This window comes from Amphiura filiformis, chromosome 7, assembly GCF_039555335.1.
Source record: "Amphiura filiformis chromosome 7, Afil_fr2py, whole genome shotgun sequence".
NCBI lineage: Eukaryota > Metazoa > Echinodermata > Ophiuroidea > Amphilepidida > Amphiuridae > Amphiura > Amphiura filiformis.
Genome location: NC_092634.1, coordinates 59765446 through 59790255, shown reverse-complemented (window position 1 = coordinate 59790255; position 24810 = coordinate 59765446). Strand labels below are relative to the sequence as shown.

Below are 24810 nucleotides of genomic sequence, written 5' to 3'. Positions count from 1 at the left end.
ATCTCATTATAGTCTACAAGGCCTCCCGGGCAAGGCCTACAACAAATCAAACGTTCACTAACCCCAGTTGGATTCCCTCATGGCCATCATCTATTATACTTCTATTTTATTGAGCTATTCTACTGATTATACTACTTCAACAACTACACTACTTTTCAACAACTACCACTACATCTATGTATTTTCAGCCAATATTCTTTTAACTACATGAGGCCCCACAACTACTGCTTGGGCCACCTGTTTTTGGTTTTTTTCTCACTGAATGATACTGAATGATCAACTTCCCCTATTGTCTCATGTTTTTTTCAATCAATTATCAAATTAATGCTTCAAAATCTCTTATCACATATATGCCTATTTGCACACACACATACAAAAAAAACCATTATATTGGAACACCTTTTTGTACTTTAAGGCCATATATGAAACATTTCCATTATTGATCTCATTATAGTCTATAAGGCCTCCCGGGCAAGGCCTACGACAAATCAAACAGTCGCTAATATGAGTCGGATTCCATCATAGCCATCACCTCATCCTAATCCGAGTTAGATTCTATCAACTTATCCTAATCCGAGTCATCAACTCATCCTAATCCAAGGCTGATTCCATCATGGCCATCAGCATCAATTCATCCTAATCGGAGTTGGATTCCATCAACTCATCCTAATCCGAGTCAGATTGCATCATGGCCATCAACTCATTGTCATCCATAAACTCCATTCCATTAACACACTTCTTCCCTCTTACGCAATTCTCGCAAAATATCTTCTTCTTATCAAAGGTCAACTTCGCAAATGACAACTTCTCCAGAAACTCCTCTCCCTGCAGCTTCTTCCAAACGCCAAGATCAACTTCCGTCGTCTGCTCCGATGAAATCTTCATCCCTGTGTTATGCACCACACCTTTCATATTGACGTACACATTGCTGCGTATCTGAAAAGCGCCCTCACCCGTGGTTGGCATAAGCTGTTGGTCTTGGCTCTCCCCTACGTTACACGATGGTGTGTCGCCCTGAAAATCAAACTCTAACTTATGTACGAGAGGTTTAAGCTTAATAGATCCCTCAGCTGGGTAAACAACTCTGAAGCAATCTTCTCTGTCGACAACAATAGCATTCCGTGGAAGAAGACGCTCTTTTTCTCTGTTTTTGGCGTCGTCTGCCCAGTCGGCTCTCTCAGCATCACTGTCGTACTCATAATCATCTATGTATCGACTTGGTTTATGGTTGGCGTTGGCATCATCGCTTATTTCCTTCTTGAATTTCTCTACCTTGTGGTGCTCTGTTAGGAGGGTCTTCCACTGTTTGGTGGCTGGGTCATACATCTACACAAAGAAAAACAATAAAGGTAATTTCATATAGTCAATCTGCTATGATAATTCCCCAATTAATTTCTTGTAATTTTAAGAACAAAGTACAAACTATGGTTCAAGCATGCATCAGTTGCGTAATATTCCTAATCATTTCTCATTATTTGTTCTTGTGCAAAGATTGGTGAATGATCTGATGAATATGTTTAAAATGCATGCTTGAACCATATTTGGTAATCATACATGTCACTTTTCACACGCAATAGCCCATCACCTTTTAAAAGCGATATATTGCAATTGTTAAGTGGACGAGTGTAAAATCCTTGTGACATGTATGAGTGCAGAGTTGTCACAATAGCCTGAATCACGGGTCAAATAATCATTAAGTCGCCCAATTTTTCACTAATCATTGGTTTCTATGGGATAGAAAACTATCAAGATTCACAGGAGCCAATGTTGAAAAGTCACCCAATTTTTTTCTAAAACCATTGGTTTCTATGGAACATGACATTGTCAACAGTCACTGGGAAAATTATCAAAAGTCGCCCAGTTGGGCTACCAAATCACGGGTTTGGCAACCATGTTTAAGTGTAAAAACTAACCTGTAAGTTATGTTCTGCCAGTGTATCTGAATCAGGAACAGGCTGAGAGCCATACACCAGTATCTTGCCTTTGTAGACCGTAGCAGAGGCATAGTAGCATGGGACAGGCAGGTCAGTAATCTTCTCCCATGTCTTGTCTTTGAAACTATATCTGTCAACGTCTTTGATGGCACAGTAGTCTTCGTCCTCACCACCTATTATATACAACAAATGGGTTTTTTTAGATAGTGTTATTTACAACGTATGACCACTACCCAAAAATCTCAAGGCACTGTTGTGGCATAATGCAACTTTCAGGCCACTTAACATTGACACAGGGGTATCATCTGATACATACTTTCAAAAGGCATCCTAAACTCTTATAAGAACTGATCTGAAGATGCACCCTTAAAACAAATATGGTAAGTGTCATTTCAACCCATCCCTCATCTTCCAAATGATTGACACATACCTATAGCATAGAGATAACCATCCAAATACACCATTGGGAATGAGTTCCTGATAGTTTTCAACTCTGGCAGTGTTGTCTATGGGTTGACAATAAAACCCCTCCCCTAACCACCTCCCTTTCCCCTCGCCAAGTTCATGACACATACCTACAGCATATAGAGGTTGCCATCCAAATATGTTGGGAAGGAGTTCCTGAAAGTCTTCAACCTCTCCCCTAAGCCTCCCTCCCTTTCCCCTCCCACTCCAAGTGATTGACACATACCTATAGCATAGAGATAGCCATCCAAATACACCATTGGGCAGGAGTTCAATTCCTGATAGTCTTCAACCCAGCCCCTCCCACTCCAAGTGATTGACAGTTTTGACACATACCTATAGCATAGAGATATCCATCCAAATACACCATTGGGAATGAGTTCCTGATAGTCTCCATCCCAGCCCCTCCCACTCCAAGTTATTGACACATACCTATAGCATAGAGATATCCATCCATATACCCCATTGGGAAGGAGTTCCTGATAGTCTTCAACCCAGCCCCTCCTACTCCAAGTGATTGACACATACCTATAGCATAGAGATAGCCATCCAAATACACCATTGGGAATGAGTTCTGATAGTCTTCATCCCAGCCCTCCCACTCCAAGTGATTGACACATACCTATAGCATAGAGATAGCCATCCATATACCCCATTGGGAATGAGTTCCTGATAGTGTTGTCCATGGGTTGACAATGTTTTAAAACCCCTCCCCTAACCACCTCCCTTTCCCCTCATCAAGTACTTGACACATACCTATAGCATATAGATTGCCATCCATACATTGGGAAGGAGTTCCTGATAGTCTTCAACCCCTCCCCTAACCCTCCCTCCCTTTCCCCTCCCACTCCAAGTGATTGACACATACCTATAGCATAGAGATATCCATCTAAATACACCATTGGGAATGAGTTCCTGATAGTCTTCAACTCCGGCAGTGTTGTCCATGGGTTGACAATGTTTATGGTAGCAAAGTCACCATCCTCACCCATATTCATTGATGGCTCTCCGATGTTACCTTCATGAAAGAACCAGGAATTCCACTTGAAGATGTACTCCAAACGGCCTCTGTGTGTGACTCTGTAATGTACAATTATATCAGCAGTAGCTTTTAGTGCTTCATCAACACAAAAGTCAGCAGTAGATATCTATTCATCAATACCAATATCAGCAGCAATCATGGCAGTAGTGGATAGATGGCAATTATAATATCATCAATACCGTATTTCCTCGAATAAACGCCCGGGCGTTGCATTTTCAAACGGGGGTTATTAGAGGTCATTTTAGCACACCAATTCCTTTTAAAATCATTAGGTAAGCTTAAAAGTCACGTTAAAATGACGAACTATGAACTAGAAACACTGACTTTTGTTTCACTTCCCGGTTTCCGATGCAGATTTTCGCCAATTATTGCTGCTATTATCGACCATGTGAGCAACTTGGTAAGCTTACTACACAAGTAGCATGGAAATATCGGCATTTTTGAAACATCTTGGTTGAAAAAAGTGGTGGGGGCGTTTATTTGAGGGGGCGACTATTCGAGGAAATATGGTAGATAGCTACTTGGTCAATTCGTCGGCTGCATTAAATACTGACGGATGTTAAACCCAGGGTGTATTACATTTACATAGTGACGGATGTTGATCGTAAATTTATCAAAAAATGGGCATCGGGAAAGCGTTGAGTAGGTAAATTGTATTGGGCATAGATTATAAACTTGCCATTAATGTTTAGCAATTCATGTGTCTATTAAAAGTAGACCCTTGAAAGATATTTTCAAAACGTTAAAATGTAGTAAAATCATACATCTTATATGTAAAAATCGTACATCCGTCACTATGGATTTTACCACAAAGTGCAGATCCGTGAAGTATCGGTAGTGGAACACTATTTCATGGATAAAAAATTTGCAATAGATAATTACTTCAGCAATACCAATATCACCAGTAGATAAGTGCTTTATCCGCATCAATACCAATATCACCAGTAGATAAGTGCTTTATCCGCATCAATACCAATATCAGCAGCTGATATCTACTTCATCAATCTCAATATCAGCGGTAGACAGCTAATTCATCAATACCAATATCAGAAGTAGATAGCTACTTCAGTAATACTAGCTACTTCATTAATACTGGTATCAGCAGTGTATAGCTACTTCATCAATACCAAAAATCAGCAGTAGATAGCTACTTCATCAATACCAAAATCAGCAGTAGATACCTACTTCATCAATACAAAAATCAGCAGTAGATAGCTACTTAATCAATCAGTAATACTAGCTACTTCATTAATACTGGTATCAGCAGTAGATAGCTACTTCATCAATACCAAAAATCAGCAGTAGATAGCTACTTCATCAATACCAAAATCAGCAGTAGATAGTTACTTCATCAATACAAATATTACCACTAGATACCTACTTCATCAACACCAATATCAGCAGTAGATAGCTTTATCATCAATACCAAGACCAGCAGTAGATATCTACTTTATCAATACCAATATCAGCAGTAGATAGTTACTTCATCAATACCAATATCAGCAGTGGATAGCAATATCCGCAGTAGATAGGTACTTCATAAATACCAATATACCGTATATATAAAATGTCCATATGATGTCATAATGTGAGCAACCCTCACAAAATTGGGTCAATCTGACTATGTACAAAAAAAATTATAAGGCCAAAAAAAAAAAAAAAGGTTTGTCTCAAAGCTTGCGCGCACGTTTGTAAAATCGCACGATTTGACAAAAAAGAAATGCGGAAATTTTTTGGATTTCAGAAATGTTAGTTTTTTTAGTTTTGTCAAGAAAAAATCGGCAAAAATCAGACTTTTTTCTCAAAATACCATGAAAAAAGTCGGGAATAAAAAAAAAAAAATCGCATTTCACATTTGTTTTTAAATTTCTCGTGAACTTTGAAACAAACCTTTTTTTTTTTGGCCTAATGCAAAATTGATTTCTAAAATTCTACAAACATGCAATTTTCCTCCTAAATATGAAAGGAAATAGTAAAAAGTCACTATCTCTTGTAATGATTTTACAAGATCTAAATGAATATCATAGATTTTGCTGTTGAAACCTATGGTGGGCCTCACCTGCTTTGGTCACTTTTGACGCCAAGATAAGGTGATGGGGTAAATATTTTATCACTTAAAATCAGCCCCGGACCCCCGACTCAACAAAAAATTGGCAACCATGAGAGTTACCAAAAAGCGGGGAAAAGGGGTAATATTTTTACCAGTAGCGAGGACAGTGAAATTGACAAAATAGGGGGTATTTTATTTGGACTTTCCGGAAAATTTGACCGTGAAATCAGCGAAATACGGGGTATTTAATTTGCACTGTCCGCGAAATTTGGATAAAAGGGGTACTTGGGAAAATATGGTAATTTTATGTCAATATTTAGTGTCATTGAAAAGGGGTGTTTGAAATTCTAGTCATTGAAAACAGGTGTTTGAAATTCTAGTCATTGAAATCCACAAAAAAGGGGTAGTTTTTGGCCAAATTTTGTCCTTGATTTTGCATGAAAAAAGGGGGTAAATTTGATGTAAAATCATTGTAAAGGGGTCTTTGAAAGATTTGGCAACTCTCATGGTTGTCAACTTTTGTGTTGAGTTGGGGGTCGGGAAATCAGCACAAAGGATGGATCTACGATTACTCGATTAGCTTAGGTCATTTTGCCGGATAAAAATCCTTATGGGTTGGTACAATCACCCTCCCCCTTAGTAGAACTATAGGTTACAAAATAGTTTATATCCCTGATGTTCAATCAAGCACGTATAAAGCCACTGAAGAAAGTCCTCTTGAAACACTCAATGACATCTTATTTCACTTGAAGGATACATATGATGCTATGATTATGTTGTGTGGTGACTTCAATGGACGCACTGGTGTGGAAAATGACTTTATTTCAAATGATTCTGTACAGTATATTTTTGATTATTCATGTGAAGAGTTTAATTATGACTATGATGATTTTGAATGCAAACGTGTTTCAAAAGATAATATTGTAAATAAAAATGGTAGAGATGTTTTAACTTTGTGTAAAAATCACAATATTCATATCATGAATGGTAGAAGTTGTGGTGATGTTTATGGTGAATATACATTCATTAGTTCACAGGGCAAAAGTGTGATTGATTATTTGATTATTTCTTCATCACTTTTTGAGTATATAAGTGATTTTTCTGTAGATATTATGACTGAATCTGATCATATGCCTTTAAAATGGTCTTTAAATTGCAATGTTAAACTTTCTTTGCATAATGGTCTCAAGGATAATTGCAAAATTCATACCATTGATAAGTATTGCTGGTCGGTTGAGAAAAGTGGTAAGTTTTCAAGAAATGTGTTTGAAAATAAGCATGTATTTGATGAAATTTGTACAATGATAGCTAATGGTCATATAAATGATGGTGTTCAAAAGTTTATTTGTTTATTACAAAAGGCTGCAAACCACATGAAGTGTTGTACCACATACAACTCCAAGAAACAAATTAAAGGTGGATGGTTTGATGATGAATGTCGTGATATGAAAAAAGAAAAACTGTCTCGTCTAAAGTTGTTTCGGGAAAGTAGTACCAGTGAAAATTTGAATTTTTACCAGATGAGTAAAAGGGCATACAAGAATTTATGTAGAAAGAAGAAGCGTGATTACAAAAAAATTCTTTGAAGGAAAAAATGGTTTCAAACTGTGTCGATCCAAAGTCTTTCTGGAAATTCATAAAGTTTTTGAGAACAGAAGGTGAGATCCAAAAAGATCCAAACAAAAATTTCTCCATCTGATTGGTTTAATCATTTTAGCTCTCTTCTCAAATCAGATCTAAATCGTGATGTGAATGATAATGAACACATAATATGAATGTTGGTGTAAATCAAGATCATGCCCAGTGTTTGAATGTTGATATAACTGATATTGAAATCATTGAGGCGATAAGAAAGTTGAAGTGTAACAAGTCAACTGGCACGGATGGTATATGTAGTGAAATGTATAAATATTGCATTAATGATATTTTGCCATGCTTGACCTGTATTTTAATGTTGTTTACTCCTCAGCGATTATTCCTGATAATTGGTGCATGTCTGTTATCACCCCTCTTCACAAAAAAGGTGATACAAATGATGTTAGAAATTATCGTGGTATATCATTGATTAATGTGTTCAGTAAGATATTCACTAGTGTGCTAAACAGTCGATTGAACAAATTCATTGAAAACACAAGTATTATTCCAGAAGCTCAAGCTGGTTTTCGGAAAGGCTATTCAACTATCGACAATGTATTCACTCTCCATGCAATTATCAACAATCAATTCAGTCGAGGTCGCAAATGTTATTGTATTTTTGTTGATTTCATGCGTGCTTTTGATACAGTGCAAATTGATAAGCTTTTGTCGCGCCTATCCGAAGTTGGTATTTCTGGTAACTTTTATAAATGTATTTCTGGTATATACAAGAAGCTAACATCTGCAGTTAAAGTGGATAAAAACCATATCACTGATTTTTTCCCTTGTAATATTGGTCTTAGGCAAGGTTTTATGCTAAGTCCATCTTTCTTTTCGATTTTTATATCAATTTTTCATGAAATGCTTGAAAATAGAGGTGGAAAAGGTATCAATATTGGAAAAGGTGTGAACGAAATCAAATCCTTATTTTTTGCCGATGATATTGTACTTATTGCTGATACGGTTTATGACCTACAACGGCATATAAATATTCTCGCCCTATTTTGTGATGAATGGGGTTTGGATGTAAATATACTTAAAAACCAAAGTGCTTATTTTTAGCGGGTGGCAGAATTGCATAGCGTGAAAGATGGTTTTTAAGGAAATCGCATTGAAATAACAAATACTTATAAATATCTTGGTTTAGATTTAACACCAGGAAATACATGGGGAAAAGCAACACGCACTTTGTCGGACCAAGCTAGTAAAGCTATGGCGCAGTTGCGTTTAATTTCAAAAAGGTGGGTGCTTTGCACATGCGGCACTTCTTTAAAGTTTTGATTCAACTGTCGCTCCCATTCTTATGTATGGTTCTGAAATTTGGGGCTTTGGTGAATATCATCTTATTGAAAGAGTCCAAACAAAAGCGTGTAAGTTTTTCCTTGGTGTAAATTCATCAACTCCAAATTGTGCAGCTCTGGGTGAGTGTGGTAGATCATCTTTATACACTCGTCAAATAATCAGGTTTATAAAATATTGGCTGAGGATTTTGCGACTTCCCGATCATAGATATCCAAGAATTGCATATAAGATGCTACTTAGACTTGATGAAAATGGTAAAACAACTTGGGCAAGCGCTGTTAAAGATATTCTGTTCTCGTATGGCTTTGGCTATGCATGGCTTGCACAAGATATAGGTAATGAAATCGAATTCTTAAACTCGTTTAGCCAAAGAGTTTCTGACATCTCTCATCAAGACTGGGTGGCAGAGGTATCATCAAATGGTCGTCTTATTCTATATCGGGAATTTAAGAACATGCGCATTTCTGAACACTATCTTGATGTATTTAATGATAATCGATTCATAACTGCCGTGGCAAGATTACGATGTTCTAGTCATTGCCTTCGAGTGGAGACAGGACAGAGAGAAAATGGGGCTCGTGGTGTACGTGTATGTTTTTTATGCGACGAAGAAGAAGTTGAAGATGAATTGCACTTTCTCCTAAAATGCAGCTTCTTCGATGATCTTAGAGCAAAATATTTCCCCTCCGTTTGGACTCGAGGCCAACAATGGCAAATTTCATTCGTTTTATGACTTCATCAAATGAACACACTTTAAAAGAACTTGCTTCATACTGCCATTATGCACTGCTTACCAGATACAGTATTAAAAAAAATGACTGACTTTGTTTGTATGTGTTTCTATAATTGGTAAATATTGTAATCATTGATTTTATAGATGTGAAAAGGGCCGGTGGCCTATATTTACAATGTAATAAAACTCTCCTTTTGGGGAGGCTGAAACTGAAACTGAAACTGAAATCATTGAACAATTGATTTATAGAAATAATTACCTGTATTCCCGTTTTCCTGGCTTACAAATCCCACCAGCAATGTACAACTTGCCATCAATTGATGTGACTGACGAATCATAGACAGGTACGTCATGTGGGATGCATTCAAACTCACACCAGTGCTGCCAGCCTAGGCTCTCCTCTGGTCCAAATGCATTGAAATACACCAGACTCTGACCGCCATATCTTGCTGGTCCAATGCCTATGAGTGCCTGTAAGGTATAGTATAGCAACAAGACAAAATTATGTTAAGTAAACTTAAGTTGTTTTTTATTCAAAAGTTGACACACACAATCATGTAAAATATTTCATAGATCGCTCTCACTTTAACCCTAACCCTACCCGTGTTTTTTTTGCTATCGGAAGGGAGAGAATATGTGTATTAATGGAGATAAGAACCCAACTCCAATCCTTTCTCGGGATGGCACACAACTCAAGGAGGTGTCGGACTTTAAATATCTTGGTTCATTTGTTGCCGACAGCAAGAAAGACTTTCTGACTCGCATAAAGCTCAAGCATGGAAAGCTTGCAACAAGCTGCACACCATCTGGCAGTCCAACATATCAAGAAATACCAAGCTTGCCTTCTTTAGAGCCTGCATAGAGAGTATCCTCTTATATGGAAGTGAGACCTGCACAATGAAGAAAGATCTTCAGGACCGTCTTGACTAACTTGACTGGCAGATCTGAGCTCAGATTGGACATCCCAGGTGTTTGTGGTGATGATGAGAAGGGTAAGGCTGATACGGTCAATGACATGTTTGCTAAAGTATCTGCGCATGTACCCCCATTGGATACATCTAAGCTACCTGCGTATTTACCAGCCAAAGACCCTGCTCCCAAACTGCACCCTTGGGAGGTTTATTCTGAGTTAAAGAAAATTAACCCCAACAAATCTGGGGGACCTGATCGTATCCCTGGTAAAATCATCAAGGAATTTGCCTATGAGATGAGCATCCCCTTGACAAATATTCTTAATTCCTCATTTGCTGAAGGTATCGTACCAAGTCAATGGAAACAACGTATCGTTGTGCCTATACCAAAACAACGACCCCCTACTCTTGACAAGTTACGGCCAATTTCTTTGACCTCAATCTTCGCCAAAGTAGCTGAGGGTTTTGTATCAAGATGGGTAATTGACGATATCAGTCACAAGTTAGACATTAGGCAATTTGGAAATGTAGCAGGTGTGTCAACTAATCACTATCTAGTCAATATGATGCATTACCTTCATACTGGTGCTGAAGTGAGTCACAATACCGAACGATTGTCCTAACTGATTTTTCTAAAGCCTTTGATTTGGTCAACCACACCATTCTCATCACAAAAATTATTCAACTGGGTGTGCGTAGGAACATAGTACCTTGGCTTTGTGACTTTCTTCAGCATCGACAGCAATGTGTACGATACAACAACATGCTTTCAGACTTTGTGCAACTCACAGCTGGTGTACCGCAGGGCACCAAGCTTAGCCCAATTGGTTTTCAAATCCTCATCAATGATGCCGCCGATGATGCACATGCAGAAGTCTGGAAGTATGTTGATGATCTCACATTTGCTGAAAACTCTACTAGTGTTAGCAATAGTCATATCCAGGAAGATCTGAATAAGTTCTCAGACTGGGCAGCTACTAATGGCCTAAATCTTAATTATAATGCCAAGAAATGCCAGGCACTTGAGGTTAATTTCAGTAAAACCAAACCACATCATGCTGACTTGAGCATTGGTTCTGGCAAGCTTGAATATGTTGACAAAGCCAAAATCCTGGGTATCTGTATTCAAAGTGACCTGAAATGGCAATCTCAGGTTGATATTAAGAAAGCTAACACTCGTCTTTTTATGCTTAGATCCCTGAAAAGATTTGGCTTTGACCAGGATGAACTTACGGTTGTTTACAAAAGCTATGTCAGACCTGTGTTCTCGAGTATGCTGATGTGGTTTGGCATTCGGGGCTCACATGTAAACAAGCCAGTGATCTTGAGCGCATACAAAGAAGAGCAATTAGAACCATACTTGGCTATAAATACATCTCATATTCAAAGTCAATACAACAGTGCAATATTAAAAAGCTAGCAGACAGAAGGGTCGAGCATTGCCAAACTTTTGCCAATGGACAGAGTGACAGTGTAAGAACTTGTCATTTATTACCCCCCACCAGAATCGCGGTCCATGGCAGAAGTTTGCGCAATGCTCAAGACCATACACAACTCAGGGCCAACACGAAACGTTTCAAACAGAGCCCGATCCCCTTTTATGTCACACTTTTAAACATGCATTAATTGCTCCCATGCACTTGCTTTTATCTAAATTCAATTTGTGTACATCCATGTCAGAGGGGTGCACCTGTCGGCTGCTACATGTGTCTCATTTCGAATGGTAGCTGGGAGTAGATGCCGGACTTGTCTCGAGTGGGGGGTCGCTTTGGGTCATCCCTAGGTCACATGGTTTGGGAGTGCAGAGAACATTCCTTGGCCGTGTCGCTTGTGGATGATTTGAAGTGGCCTCCGCTTGGGATGGGTCTGGTGTTTGTTCCTGGCTGTTGTGTGGGGTGATGCGCGTGTGGCGGCAGACGAGTGCATCATTCTGATATGGATGTACACTTTTTTGCATAATGGTTTTATCCTGCTGGCAGGTTTAAATTTTGATTTTTAGTGCTTTTTAACCAAATCTTTTGGTGATTTTTTACATTGTAATTGGCCTATTTTTTGTGAGCAAATGTCATATATTTATGTCCTTGTAATAATATATTTTCCATGTCATGTTTATTTATACTATAATGTGCAATACTTGCGTAGTTATAAATGTTTTAAATTTTGTGTGTTAATTAATTATTCTAAGTATCTTTAATTATAATTATTTGTAATATTTCTCTGTAATTTGGCCCATGGCCACGAATGTGAAATAAAATATATATGAAATGATGGTACCAACACCCGGCTGTTGATGAGGGTTCGAAATATATCCTGGCGTGAACATAAAACCAAAGCAGAGATCTACGATGGTGTTCCACAGGTGTCCTCCATCCTTGCTCAACGGCGAGCCAGATTTGCAGGCCACTGCTACCGAGCAAAAGACCAAATAATTTCAGATGTCATCTGTATGAGGCTTCCACGAACATGTAGAGGAAGAAGACCATTCAACTACATTGACTGTGTGGCAAGGGATGTCAATCAAGAAATTAATGACCTCCCAAATCTGATGGCTGATAGAGATTCCTGGAAAAGAATTGTAAACTCTTTCTCGGATGCGTCCGCAAGATCTAGATAGATAGAACCCTAACCCTACCCGTGTTTTTTTGCTTTCGGAAGGGAGAGAAGAAACGAAAAAGGAGAGAAGATGAGGAGAAAAGTCACTTGGCACCTTTTGGGATTCGAGCCTGGGACCCCTCGCATGCCACGCAGAAGATCCCCAGCATGTAGCCACACAGGTGGCGTTGGTCCCGCCAGCGATTCCCTGGGTATATATGACTTGGGCTGATTGCGTCATCAAGTCACATGGAATGCATGCACGCAGCAGGGGTGGAATTTCGTAAAGTGCCACAGGAGTCAAAGTGGATTCTCGCAAGAGAGTTTTGCGAGAGTCCATGGATTCCCGTAAATGGATTCTCGTTGTACAATCTTGCGGGAGTCCAAAAGGTATTATATGTAGGCCTACGTAAAATGCATTCAAACAAACTAACTAACAAATAAACTAACAAAGTTAAGTTTTTAATATATGTGTCATCATACTCTCACTTCCATTATGTCATTGCATCTTTGGCGACTTTTCCTTTATATTTTGCAGGCTTTGAGTTTTAAGGCGTGTTGAACTTAAACATAAGTTCGCTGATCCGATCATTTCAGCGAGAGTCCACATGGACTCTCGCAATAGGATTTTACGGGAGTCTCTGCGAGAGTCGACTCTCAGACTCCCGCGAAATTCCACCCCTGACGCAGAGCGGTTTTAATAGTGAGCTTTAGTGAGACCTAGTTGGGTTAGGGTTAAGGACATTTTGAGCTGGTTTCAAAAACTACTTTTCCTGTTCCTTTGTAAAAATAAAAATCTTGCGAATGGTAGTGAGCTTTGGCAAAATTTGCATTCATCATTTCATAACGCGTGGGTAGAAGAATTCAAATATCACAGATATATACTTTTGTAGGTCCTGTACGTGGTTCTTGAGTTATTTTGTAAAGAAGGCTGAAGCAACAACCCAGAGAGTTGATGAATGAGGGTAGCAGTCTACTGCTGGTTCATACTTTTCTGCTGCTTGCCGCTTGACGACAATTTTGTTTCACTGCGCAGTTGCACCGAAAACGCTAGCGGTAACCTGCGGCAAGCCGATATTGATCACTCTGACACCGCTTTACCCAAAGCGACATGTACAGATCGCTAGGAGTTGGATTCAAGTCAACTCCGAGCTACGCAGCTCCAACGTATGAGAACAGGAAAACGATTTTGGTGATGCTGAGCGGCAACATTGGCTTTCATAGTCTTGCCACTGCCGCTCAGCAGCGTGCCGCTCTGGCGCTCTGCTTGCCGCAGAAAAATACCGGCGGCATGATAAAGCGTCACACTGTTCATCAGTGGCAAGCGGCACAAACTATGAAACCATTCTAATCATGCACTCACATTAATAACCATCTCCTTCCTTGGAGAGAACCATTGTGGATGTGACATACTCAGTGGCACACTGATGTCATCCTTGCTATCCAGGAGTTTCAGGACATCGCATATCAGATTCTTGCACTCTGGTGACTCTTCCACATCAGTGAGTAGAGCTACAAGACGTTCCCGCGGCAGCAGACCTAGGTGCACTTTCTTCATGACCTTCTTGGTGTACTGTTGTCTGTTCTCGTCAAATTTCAGCCAGGTCAAAGCAAGATTCAAAACCTGCAGAATTGAAAAGGAATAGTACAATGGGCTATTCCATTTGAAATCTACACTCCCCATGTGGAAGATTTTGGATATATCTTCCACAGGGGGAGTATGAATTTTAAATGGAATGTGGTAAACATTAGGCAGCTCCATTTGAATTTCATACACCCTCTGAGAATTACCACATTAGGCAGCTCCATTTGAATTTCATACACCCTCTGAGAAAGATTCAACCTGCATCTTCCGACAGAAGGAGGGTGAGTTTCAAATGGAGCTGCCTTATGTGTTAATTCTATTTGAAATTCATACTGCCTCTGTGGAACATTTAAAAAATCTTCCACAGGGGTAGTGTGGATTTCAAATGGAAAAGTACATTTGACTCTCTACATGGATCCGCCATCTTGCTACCCAAAAAAGGGTTTTCCACAATGGAAATGCATGCACAATATGCATATTAATAATTTTTGTGCTTTTCTTGCATGCTTTTACAGAACATATCAGAATGATTTTACTAAACATACATGTTCAAGAAAATATGAAAGGGGAGTCGCACAAACAAACACTGAGATGACCGTGCATGGGGTTAATATACCTTTTTTTCCACATTTTTGTTGTGGAACAAATTACGCAAGATTGTGGGTTGCTATGATTTGCTCAGTCATGGGATGCGCCAAGGGTGAAAATAAGAGAGCTTGAAGCAGGGGCCACTTTGGTAAAAAAAAGTGACCCCTGGTTCACCCAGATTTGGAGGAACCAGTGTCATTTCCAATTACCAAGGGGCCAATAAAAATAAAGATGTGCTGGATGAGTTAAATAAGCATTAGTTGTTTTGAATTCAATATTTTTGGTTCACTATCCAGGGAGCCAGTTTTGTGAGAAAAGTGTCCCCTGGTCAGTGGTCAAACTACAATTGATATAGAACCAGGGCTAGGGCAGAGTTTCTGGGGGCCAAACGGCTCCCATCTCCCACTTAATTTCACGGTCACCCTTGAGATGCGTCTATATAGGGCATATTTTGTGCAAATATATATTCAGTAAATTGGGATTAAAAGAACATGTGCCTCTTGGAAAATGTGTCCCCTCCACAAAACTATTTAGTGAACATATTGCTTTTCATGAAATTTGTTTAAAATAGCCCTCGGAATCAAACAGTATTTTGAGTCCCAGGTAGCTGTTAGCACAATTCTTGAAATATATATTTTATATCTATATCATGGACTCGGTTATCTGCTACAACTTTTGACCAAAAACACAAACCTTTGCCTCTTCTGCAGGTTTTGCAAGATCATCTCTGTCAAGAAATGTCACCAATGCCTTGTCTGACAAATATGCCATGAAGCCTGCATCATCACGCAACTTCTCCAGCGGCTCTTTCAGCAGATACTTGGACGTATTATCGGCGATATTCTCCAGATATTCCGCGCAAGATGACAACATGATCGGTTTGCGAATCTTCTGACACTCCGTGAGGATGATACCTGCTGCACTCGGTGGGAACACTCTCTGCTCTCTCTTGAAGAGATTTATGAAATACATCTCGTAAACGTGTAAAGCTTCGCTAAAATGTAACGCCACAACTGTGACGAAGAAGTGCTTGAATCCAACATCAGTGGCAAGTGGGAGCCGACCTGTGTAGGCAAAGTCGATGACTTTGTTGAGGGTATCATATTGGTTTGCTTCTTCAGGAAGGATCTCGGACAAATCAAATTCTGTTGGCTTGGGATGGCTTGATCCTGGTTTGGCTCGCTTTGCTGCCGACTCTGACGTTTGGAAAGATGGGTCCTGTAGAGAGTAAAAATACAATCAAAAATGCAATATTACAATAAATGTAGAATACCTTTCAGCAATAAAAGCAAAGGGGTAACAGAGTATAATCAGTATATCCATACAAAAACCAAACTGCTGTATGGCCAGCCGGAGATCATGCCCACAAAATCCCTGTTTGATCCTTAGCCATATGGCAGTAAGGTTTCTTGGTTACAATATTGGTATAGGATCACTGTCCATCATAGGGTTGGATATACATTGTAGTTCAGATGGATGGGAACTGGGAGGCTTGCAAAATATGTTCATCGCAAGAGATATAAATTTCCTTCCAACTAAGCAGGATTTCACACCATTTCTTATGTATATCTTTATCCAGAAAAGCAAAATTTCCCTCCAAATTACCAAATTTCCCAGCAACTGGATTGCCAAATTGTCATTTTTTTTTCCAGGCAGGGGAACTGGACTCACTCAAGAGGTTGACAGTTTGTTTGAATCATACTTTGACAGCTAAAATCTCTTTCCTACCATTCTTTTAAAAATAGTTTAAAAACTGATCAAAACTGATAATGAAAAATATGATTTTTTGTTTTTAGAATCTACCAGCATGACTATTATATCTATATAATAATACGCTATTCTCTGTCTGTAGATCTGTAGATCTGTCTGTCTGTCTGTGACTGCTAATGTGAGGCCGCCGTAGGTCATACGGGCTCAAACTTGGTGGGTGGGTGCAGCTTGGTATGAGACCGAACGAGTTTATATTTTTAAAGGTCAAAGGTCAAGGACGGGGTCAAGTTCAATTGAAGTCTAATTTCAAATACTTTAATAAGCAAATCTAGCCATGCCATTGTGTTGACCTTGGACTATCAAACAAAAGTTTCCACGGTGACCTTTTTGTCAGACCAACGGTTTAGAGGTCAAAGGTCAAGAAAGGTAAAAATTTCAAACTGCCCCTATGAAGCTCAAACTTGGTCGGTGGATGGGACTTGGAATAACAAATAAAAGTTTCCACAATGACCTTTTTGTCAGACCTACGGTTAAGAGGTCATAGGTCAAGAAAGGTAACAATTTCAAATTGCCCCTATGGAGCTCAAACTTGGTGGGTGGGTGGACCTTGGACTAACAAACAAAAGTTTCCACGGTGACCTTTTCATCATACCTACGGTTAAGAGGTCATAGGTCAAGAAAGGTAACAAATTCAAATTACTCCTATGGAGCTCAAACTTGGTGGGTGGGTGGACCTTGGACTAACAAACAAAAGTTTCCACGGTGACCTTTTAGTCATACCTACGGTTAAGAGGACATAGGTCAAGAAAGTTCACAATTTCAAATTGCTCCTATAGAGCTCAAACTTGGTGGGTGGGTGGACCTTGGACTAACAAACAAAAGTTTCCACGGTGACATTTTCGTCATACCCTACGGTTAAGAGGTCATACCTGTAGGTCAAGAAAGGTGAATTTCAAATTGCTCCCATTGAGCTCAAACTTGGTGGGTGTGTGGACCTTGGACTAACACACAAAAGTTTCCACGGTTACCTTTTGTCAGACCTACGGTTAAGAGGTCATAGGTCAAGAAAGGTCAAAATTTCAAATTGCCCCTCTGGAACTCAAACTTGGTGGGTGGGTGCACCTTGGACTAACAAACAAAAGATTCCACGGTGATCTTTTTTTGAGACCTACGTTTAAGAGGTCAAAGGTCAAAAAGGTAAAAATTTCAAATTGCCTATGGAGCTCATACTTGGTGGGTGTGAGGCCGCCATAGGTCATCTGGGCTCAAACTTGGTGGGTGGGTGCAGCTTGGTATGAGACCGAACGAGTTTATATTTTTAAAGGTCAAAGGTCAAGGACGGGGTCAAGTTCAATTGAAGTCTAATTTCAAATACTTTAATCGGCAAATCTAGCTATGCCATTGTGTTGACCTTGGATTATCAAACAAAAGTTTCCACGGTGACCTATTTGTCAGACCAACGGTTTAGAGGTCAAAGGTCAAGAAAGGTAAAAATTTCAAACTGCCCCTATGAAGCTCAAACTTGGTCGGTGGATGGGACTTGGAATAACAAATAAAAGTTTCCACAATGACCTTTTTGTCAGACCTACGGTTAAGAGGTCATAGGTCAAGAAAGGTAACAATTTCAAATTGCCCCTATGGAGCTCAAACTTGGTGGGTGGGTGGACCTTGGACTAACAAACAAAAGTTTCCACGGTGACCTTTTCATCATACCTACGGTTAAGAGGTCATAGGTCAAGAAAGGTAACAAATTCAAATTACTCCTATGGAGCTCAAACTTGGTGGGTGGGTGGACCTTGGACTAACAAACAAAAAGTTTCCACGGTGACCTTTTAGTCATACCTACCGTACCTACGGTTAAGAGGACATAGGTCAAGAAAGTTCACAATTTCAAATTGCTCCTATAGAGCTCAAACTTGGTGGGTGGGTGGACCTTGGACTAACAAACAAAAGTTTCCACGATGACATTTTCGTCATACCTACGGTTAAGAGGTCATACCTGTAGGTCAAGAAAGGTCAAAATTTCAAATTGCCCCTCTGGAACTCAAACTTGGTGGGTGGGTGCACCTTGGACTAACAAACAAAAGATTCCACGGTGATCTTTTTTTCAGACCTACGTTTAAGAGGTCAAAGGTCAAAAAGGTAAAAATTTCAAATTGCCTATGGAGCTCATACTTGGTGGGTAGGTGGAAATTGGACTAACAAACAAAAGTTCCATTGTGACCTTTTTGTCAGACCTACGGTTGAGAGGTCATAGGTCAAAAAACAAAGATTTCAAATTGCTCATGGAGCTCAAACTTGGTCGGTGGGTGTAACTTTGGCCAAGGAAGCCCAGGTTTGTGTTTGTTAGGTCATCCATGGTCAACGATTTTGAGATCTGCAAAAGCCAATAACTATGACAGCCGAGAACCGCGAAATACGGGTAACCGCCTAGTCATAAAGGATAGAGGTCCAATATTATGGATCAGATCAAATGCTGCAGCATATGGGTAAAGTCAAAAATAATGGCACCGTTTGGTTTTTGATGCCTGCTATGCAAATGAAAAAGACCAGCAAAGAAATTCATCTTTCAAAAAGTGTGTTATGATTTTCCCTTTAACCACAGCAATTTGTAGTGTCATAGCTGTCATGTAAAAAATAATATGCCCAATTTTCTCACCCATATGGTCAGGAGTGTTACACTTTAGCGTGACAAGAAAAGAGGTACTTGTTTTTTAATCATGCACTGTAAAAAATATACAAGTTGCAAAGTGTTGAATGGGTTTTCATGGCATTTTGTGAAGTGTCTGCTATTATTAAGTACCAAATTCTTTCATATTAGTCGCTTAATAATCTACTTAGGAACATGTGAAGACTACATGGTGCGAAAAATAAAATATGTTCCAAAAATCACTTCTCGCCAGATTGTGTAGCATTGTAAGGTTATGATGACAGTAATAATCTATTTCAGTCTGTTTAAAGTAAAAGCAACATTTTTTGGGCCAAACTTGGAAAAAATTAAACTTGCATGATATCGTTTTCTTTTTAGAGCGGGTTGAAAAGAGAAATTCTGTCTCGTCAGGAGTGTTACATCAGAATTCAACTTGATTTTTTTCATACACCAAGTTGGCAATATTCATACATTACTTTTTATTTTATTAGTGCATTGGGATAGGAACTCAAAAACAAGAAAAATATTTGCCATTGCTTGAACAATGAACATGTTTGCTACAGCTGTCTAAATAGGCAATGTCAGGAGTGTTACACAGAATTAATTAATTGTGACCGTACACCACGAATGAGCGTAAATGTCCTCAATTGTATTCTGAGTTACAGTGTAAAATGGGCATGAAGGTCATATTCATAGGTATTTCAATTTGGTGCTACGTGTATCTCATTAAATGAGGTACACGTAGCACCAAATTGAGGTACCTATGAATACGACCTTCATGCCCATTTTACACTGTAACTCAGAATACAATTGAGGACATTTACTGCTCAGTCGTGGTGTAATGGTCACAATTGGTAATAATTCAAATTTCTGAAGAAATTACCAGTCTGTTGGTGTTCTTTTAGCCCTGAAAATATATTCCTGAAGCCAAACTGCTGCAATCTTGATGTAAAGACCTTCATATTCAAGAAATATGTACATAAAAACATGGTTTTCATAGCTTGACCAAAATGTTACACTCCTGACAATCAATTGTAAGTAATGTAGGCTCAACAATAAAATTGAACTTGTAATTCAATTTTTTGCCCCTTTTTGAGATAGCCATAGATAGTGTTACCAAAAATTACAAAAACTACTTTAGAAAATGTGATTTGCAAATTTATATATTTGAGGCTATACAGTTACTGTAGCAAAGTGTCAGGAGTGTTACAAAAACATGCAAGGTGGGCTCGAAAAACAAAAATGAGCGTAAATCACCTAAATTCTGTGCCTTTTTTGAGAGTGCCATAGATGTTGTCAACAAAAAATTACAAAGACTGTTTTAGAAAATGTAGTTTATAAAATATTTCAGGCCATACACGTAGTGAACAGTGTCAGGAGTGTTACACAATAGCACTACTTAGATAGATCCTTACATCAGTTTGAAGAACAATGTGATGCTAAAAACTTCAACACAGTTTTTGCACATCATATTGCATGATATAAACTTAAACAGAAAATAATTTAAGATTTTTTCTTGAATTTAGATATGTTTTGCTTACAATAAGACAATAATTACATCTCTGAACACTGTTTGTAATTTTGACACTTTTGTCACACTTTGGTGCCATTATTTCTGATTATACCCATATGAAAAATTGCAATACAGGCAAAAGTAGGGAGCAAAAAATATTTTAAAAGCAAGTTTTCAAGCAGGTATGTTAGGGGGTGATATAGGCTGTCAGCAATAGTATGCTGGTCATTGATAATAGATCATTTTCAAAATCAAACTTGCCTCCTTTGGCACGGCTGAAGTGGGTCATGCAGTGTTGGAAATGTTCATGTTTACTTCCTGGTAAGAGAGATATAAATTTTCCTCCAACTTAACAAGATTTCCCATCATTATTTTCTTTATGCAAAAAAGCAAAATTTCCCTCCAAATGACCAAATTTCCCAGCAAGGAGATATCCAAATTGCTCATTTTTTCCAGGCCTGATGACTGTGACTTATATACCTTCTTAAACAACTCGCTGGCCTTCTGCAAGACATGTTTATGAGCTTGGAATGTCTTTCCTCCAAACTTCAGGACAATATCTGTTTTGCTGTTGTTCCTTCTGGTACTGGATCTTGGTCCAACAAAGTCAGAATCTCGTAATGTGCTGCCCTTCTTGGCTCGGATGTGCTTGACCCCCAATGGCTTAACTATTGAGTAAAAATAAAAAAGAATAAACAACATGAATAAATATATAGGCCTATTAATGAAAATGGAAGAGAGACAAAATTGTTTTTTATAAAAAAAAACACACACTTAAATGCTAATCATAAAAAGAACATCACTTAAATAATGTTTATGCTGAAAATTGCTATGTAAATTTTTTTTTAATCTAACATTGTTGCAAAAAATGTCAACACTGACCAACCAACCGACCGAAAAACAATCGCAACGTACTCTAGCATTGAATGCGTAAAGTTTAGTGGCGTGCGCAAACACTAGGGTGTATCTATAGCCCCCCTATTTTTAAAATGTTAACTCTGATTTTTGTCCATAGCATTAATGTGTTCCACTATCAAAATAAATACCTCACACAAAATTTCATCGAAATCGGACCTCGTCCTATGGGGCCACCGGCCATCAGAACATTTATGATAAGCTAAACCACAATTTCATAAGGCAGCTATTTTGATTCATATACTTTGTGTGGTTTATTATAGCTGCCATTTTCTCAATACTGTTAAGTGCATCAATTTAAAGATAGTTTAGACCATTTCCAAAGCATTTGCATATTTTTTTATACATGGTAGCTATGTTTGCAGTCTTGATTGCTGTATCAAGTAATAGCTGCCTTTGGTAAAAGAGTTTTACAATCCTAAAATGCTATTTGCAGCACTCGCTATTACATTCATTAAGAAGTTCAGTGCTTCTTTAGGAGTCTGGTTTTAATCATCAGCGTTAGATTTGCGCTTTCGGAGATTTGGTTCGTTCTAGCGGCTGTACATGGTATGGTCAGACCTATAATTACTTGTGCTATTGGGCATTGGCAGAGGCTCTATACTAGAGCTAGTTAAAACCGGAAGACTGGCATCCCTGTACAGTAAGTCATTGTAAGGCATTGTCAATGACGGCCGCAGAAAAATGAAAAATTTTAAAAACAGACATTTGCCCATACCTTTGTTGATATTTGAGCCCTCATTTTTTAAGTTAAATAATCACCTTTTTAAACAAAATATTCCATGTAAAAAAAACCGGTACTTCAAAATTTTGTGATCATGCCTAACTATGTCATGTAGATGTATGTCAGTGGTCCCCAGACGTGGTCTAATTCTGCATAAAACCGGGCAACGTTGTTTCTATAGATCTGCTGCGCATTCAAATTGCATTGTATTGCATCGTAATTTCATTTGTGTTCATGCTAATTATGTTTACACAACATGAACTCACATGTTTTCAAGCAAATTCGCCGATAATAGGTGATCAAAAGCGATCAGAATGTTACAAAAGTACAGATCGCATTCAGCTTTTAATACTTCATATGAAATGATCAAAAGAAAAATACGGCATAATTTGTCATGGTGCTTGCGCTTTTTTTTTGCAGAATGCCATGCAGTAAAATACTAAAACGTGGCAGCAATTCATGATTGACAACTAACATGACTAAAAATCAGCGTGTCGTTCGTATCATATGGAAACGTTTTGGCAGTATTGTCTCATTTGATATAGACATCCTCATCCACACACAGTGCAAAGTTCTGTGTACACAATTCACTGGGTCATTGCACAGGAGATTAATAGGCTTGTTCAATAATGCATAAGCACACCCAGGGAGTTTGCAATTAGGACCACTCCATTGTTGTGCATGGGGGAAAGATTCACAAACTGGTCATGAAGCATGTGTTGGTTGTTTTCTGTTTCTTAATACTAAAATTAATACAAACTTTTATTACTACAAATTTTCCACAAATACCACAACAACTTATGTGTCAGGTCCTCATATATCGCAAAGCGTAGAAAAACATAACACACAGGAAACCCTATTTACCCCTACAGTGCAAGTTCTGCGGCTCAAGCCGACTTGGCCTTGGGTCCGGTTGGGAGATTTGACATGTACACGGATAAAATAAAATGCGATATTTTGTTGATTCACCACTCTGTTAAACCAGCAAATGACTTCCAGTAAAATTAAAATAGTATATCAGAGCTAAAACTATCTTTTTGAACGCAAAGAAATGTTAAAATTAAATGAAATGATGCAAAGTACGTCCTTACAATCAGCTGATTGAAGCGGTAATGGCGGCAGCGTCCCCAAGCAACGCATCCGGGATGTCGTGATGACGTCATGCTAATGGGCTATTTCCTGACCTTTTAATAACACGCATACCGATTGGATATTTTACATTATTGAATAGTCCGGAAAAAATATTTGACCTATCAGAATTGTTTTTATAGATACTTCTAAAGCAGGTAATCAATTTTGCAAGGCACTTTGGGAAAAAAGAATTGGATCATCAACAACCGCGAGAGGACCATTTGAGTGTCGGGATTTCACTGGATTCACGCTAATTTTTGCCCTTTCGCATGTAAAAAAAGGGTGATTTTGCAACATTTACACGACCGTCCTGAGAAATGAAAGCTTCTAAACACATTTTATGAGCGGATTTTGTGAGAAGAATGTGTATAGTTTTAAAATCTGAATGGGATTTTAATTGGATATTTTTATTTCATTCAGTAGAAGCTCGTTTAGTGAAAATTGGCCTGATTTCTCTATGTAACCACTTTCATTTTAATGATCCGAGAGCAAATGAGACAACTTTCGCATATGCTCCGCTGTCAATTTCTTATCCACTCACTAGTCCTCACAAAAGATTTGTGATGATTACATAATGTGTGGAGGCAATTTGCAATAAGTACAATGAAATATAATGATTAGGGCATGTAGGGCGGGCTCCGGGGCAGGTTTCTTCTTGACTTCGTCTTACATAATGTAACAGTAGGCCTATTGTTCTCCAAAAAACCCGGAAGCTTGTTGTCTGACGCTCTAGCTGAAATACAGCAAGATAATGTAAGATAGTAAATGTAAACCTGAATTTTAGCTAGAGTATCTCGAACTAGTGGTCCCTACTGTCATGTCTGTGTTTTTCCAGTAAGCTTAAAAAATAAAAACACACAAATTTGCTCTGTCATGTCTGTGCAATTTGTAACGCAGTAAATGATGCAGAGAGCTACAAAATGTCAACTTACACAACGGGTTATCGCCGGGCCCTTCTATACGCCACTGCAAGGACATTGTTACCAATTTGCGCTTCAGATCAAGACGAAATTCAGGAAAAATTAACCCATCTGGAAAGTCAATTTCGTTGCGATCTTTTCGCGGGGTAATTTTTCTATTTTTGGGCTGCTATTACAGACAGCCTGTAGTCTATCAATTAGCCCTGCAACTGTCAATCACCCCGCCTGTGTGCCTGTGTCAATCACAGAACTTGTCAAGCGCCCTCTAGAAATAAAATAAAAGTTGAACAAATCATTATTACTTCAGTGGCGCTGCAGCATTTTTCTAATGAATACACATACAAATGAATAAAAATACCTGGAAATAATGGCATTGTAATTATGGGGCTGTCAGTTGCAGTTCCTGCCCC

The 24810-nt window shown here is 38.7% G+C and overlaps 2 protein-coding genes across 2 annotated transcripts; both read right to left on the bottom strand.

The window, feature by feature from the left end:
* Positions 1 to 396: 396 nt before the first annotated feature.
* LOC140157977 (uncharacterized) lies at positions 397 to 14673 on the bottom strand. Its single transcript, XM_072181226.1, has 6 exons — positions 14647 to 14673; positions 14028 to 14288; positions 9421 to 9632; positions 3268 to 3479; positions 1914 to 2107; positions 397 to 1326 (listed from the first exon to the last, which is right to left on the bottom strand). Exons 1-6 carry the CDS (start codon positions 14671 to 14673, stop codon positions 667 to 669), a joined length of 1566 nt encoding a protein of 521 aa, XP_072037327.1. The 3' UTR covers positions 397 to 666.
* An 830-nt stretch (positions 14674 to 15503) lies between these two features.
* On the bottom strand, positions 15504 to 24591 carry LOC140157976 (uncharacterized). The gene is made up of 3 exons (XM_072181225.1): positions 24413 to 24591; positions 21191 to 21378; positions 15504 to 16055 (listed from the first exon to the last, which is right to left on the bottom strand). Exons 1-3 carry the CDS (start codon positions 24456 to 24458, stop codon positions 15504 to 15506), a joined length of 786 nt encoding a protein of 261 aa, XP_072037326.1. The 5' UTR covers positions 24459 to 24591.
* Between the last annotated feature and the right edge of the window lie 219 nt (positions 24592 to 24810).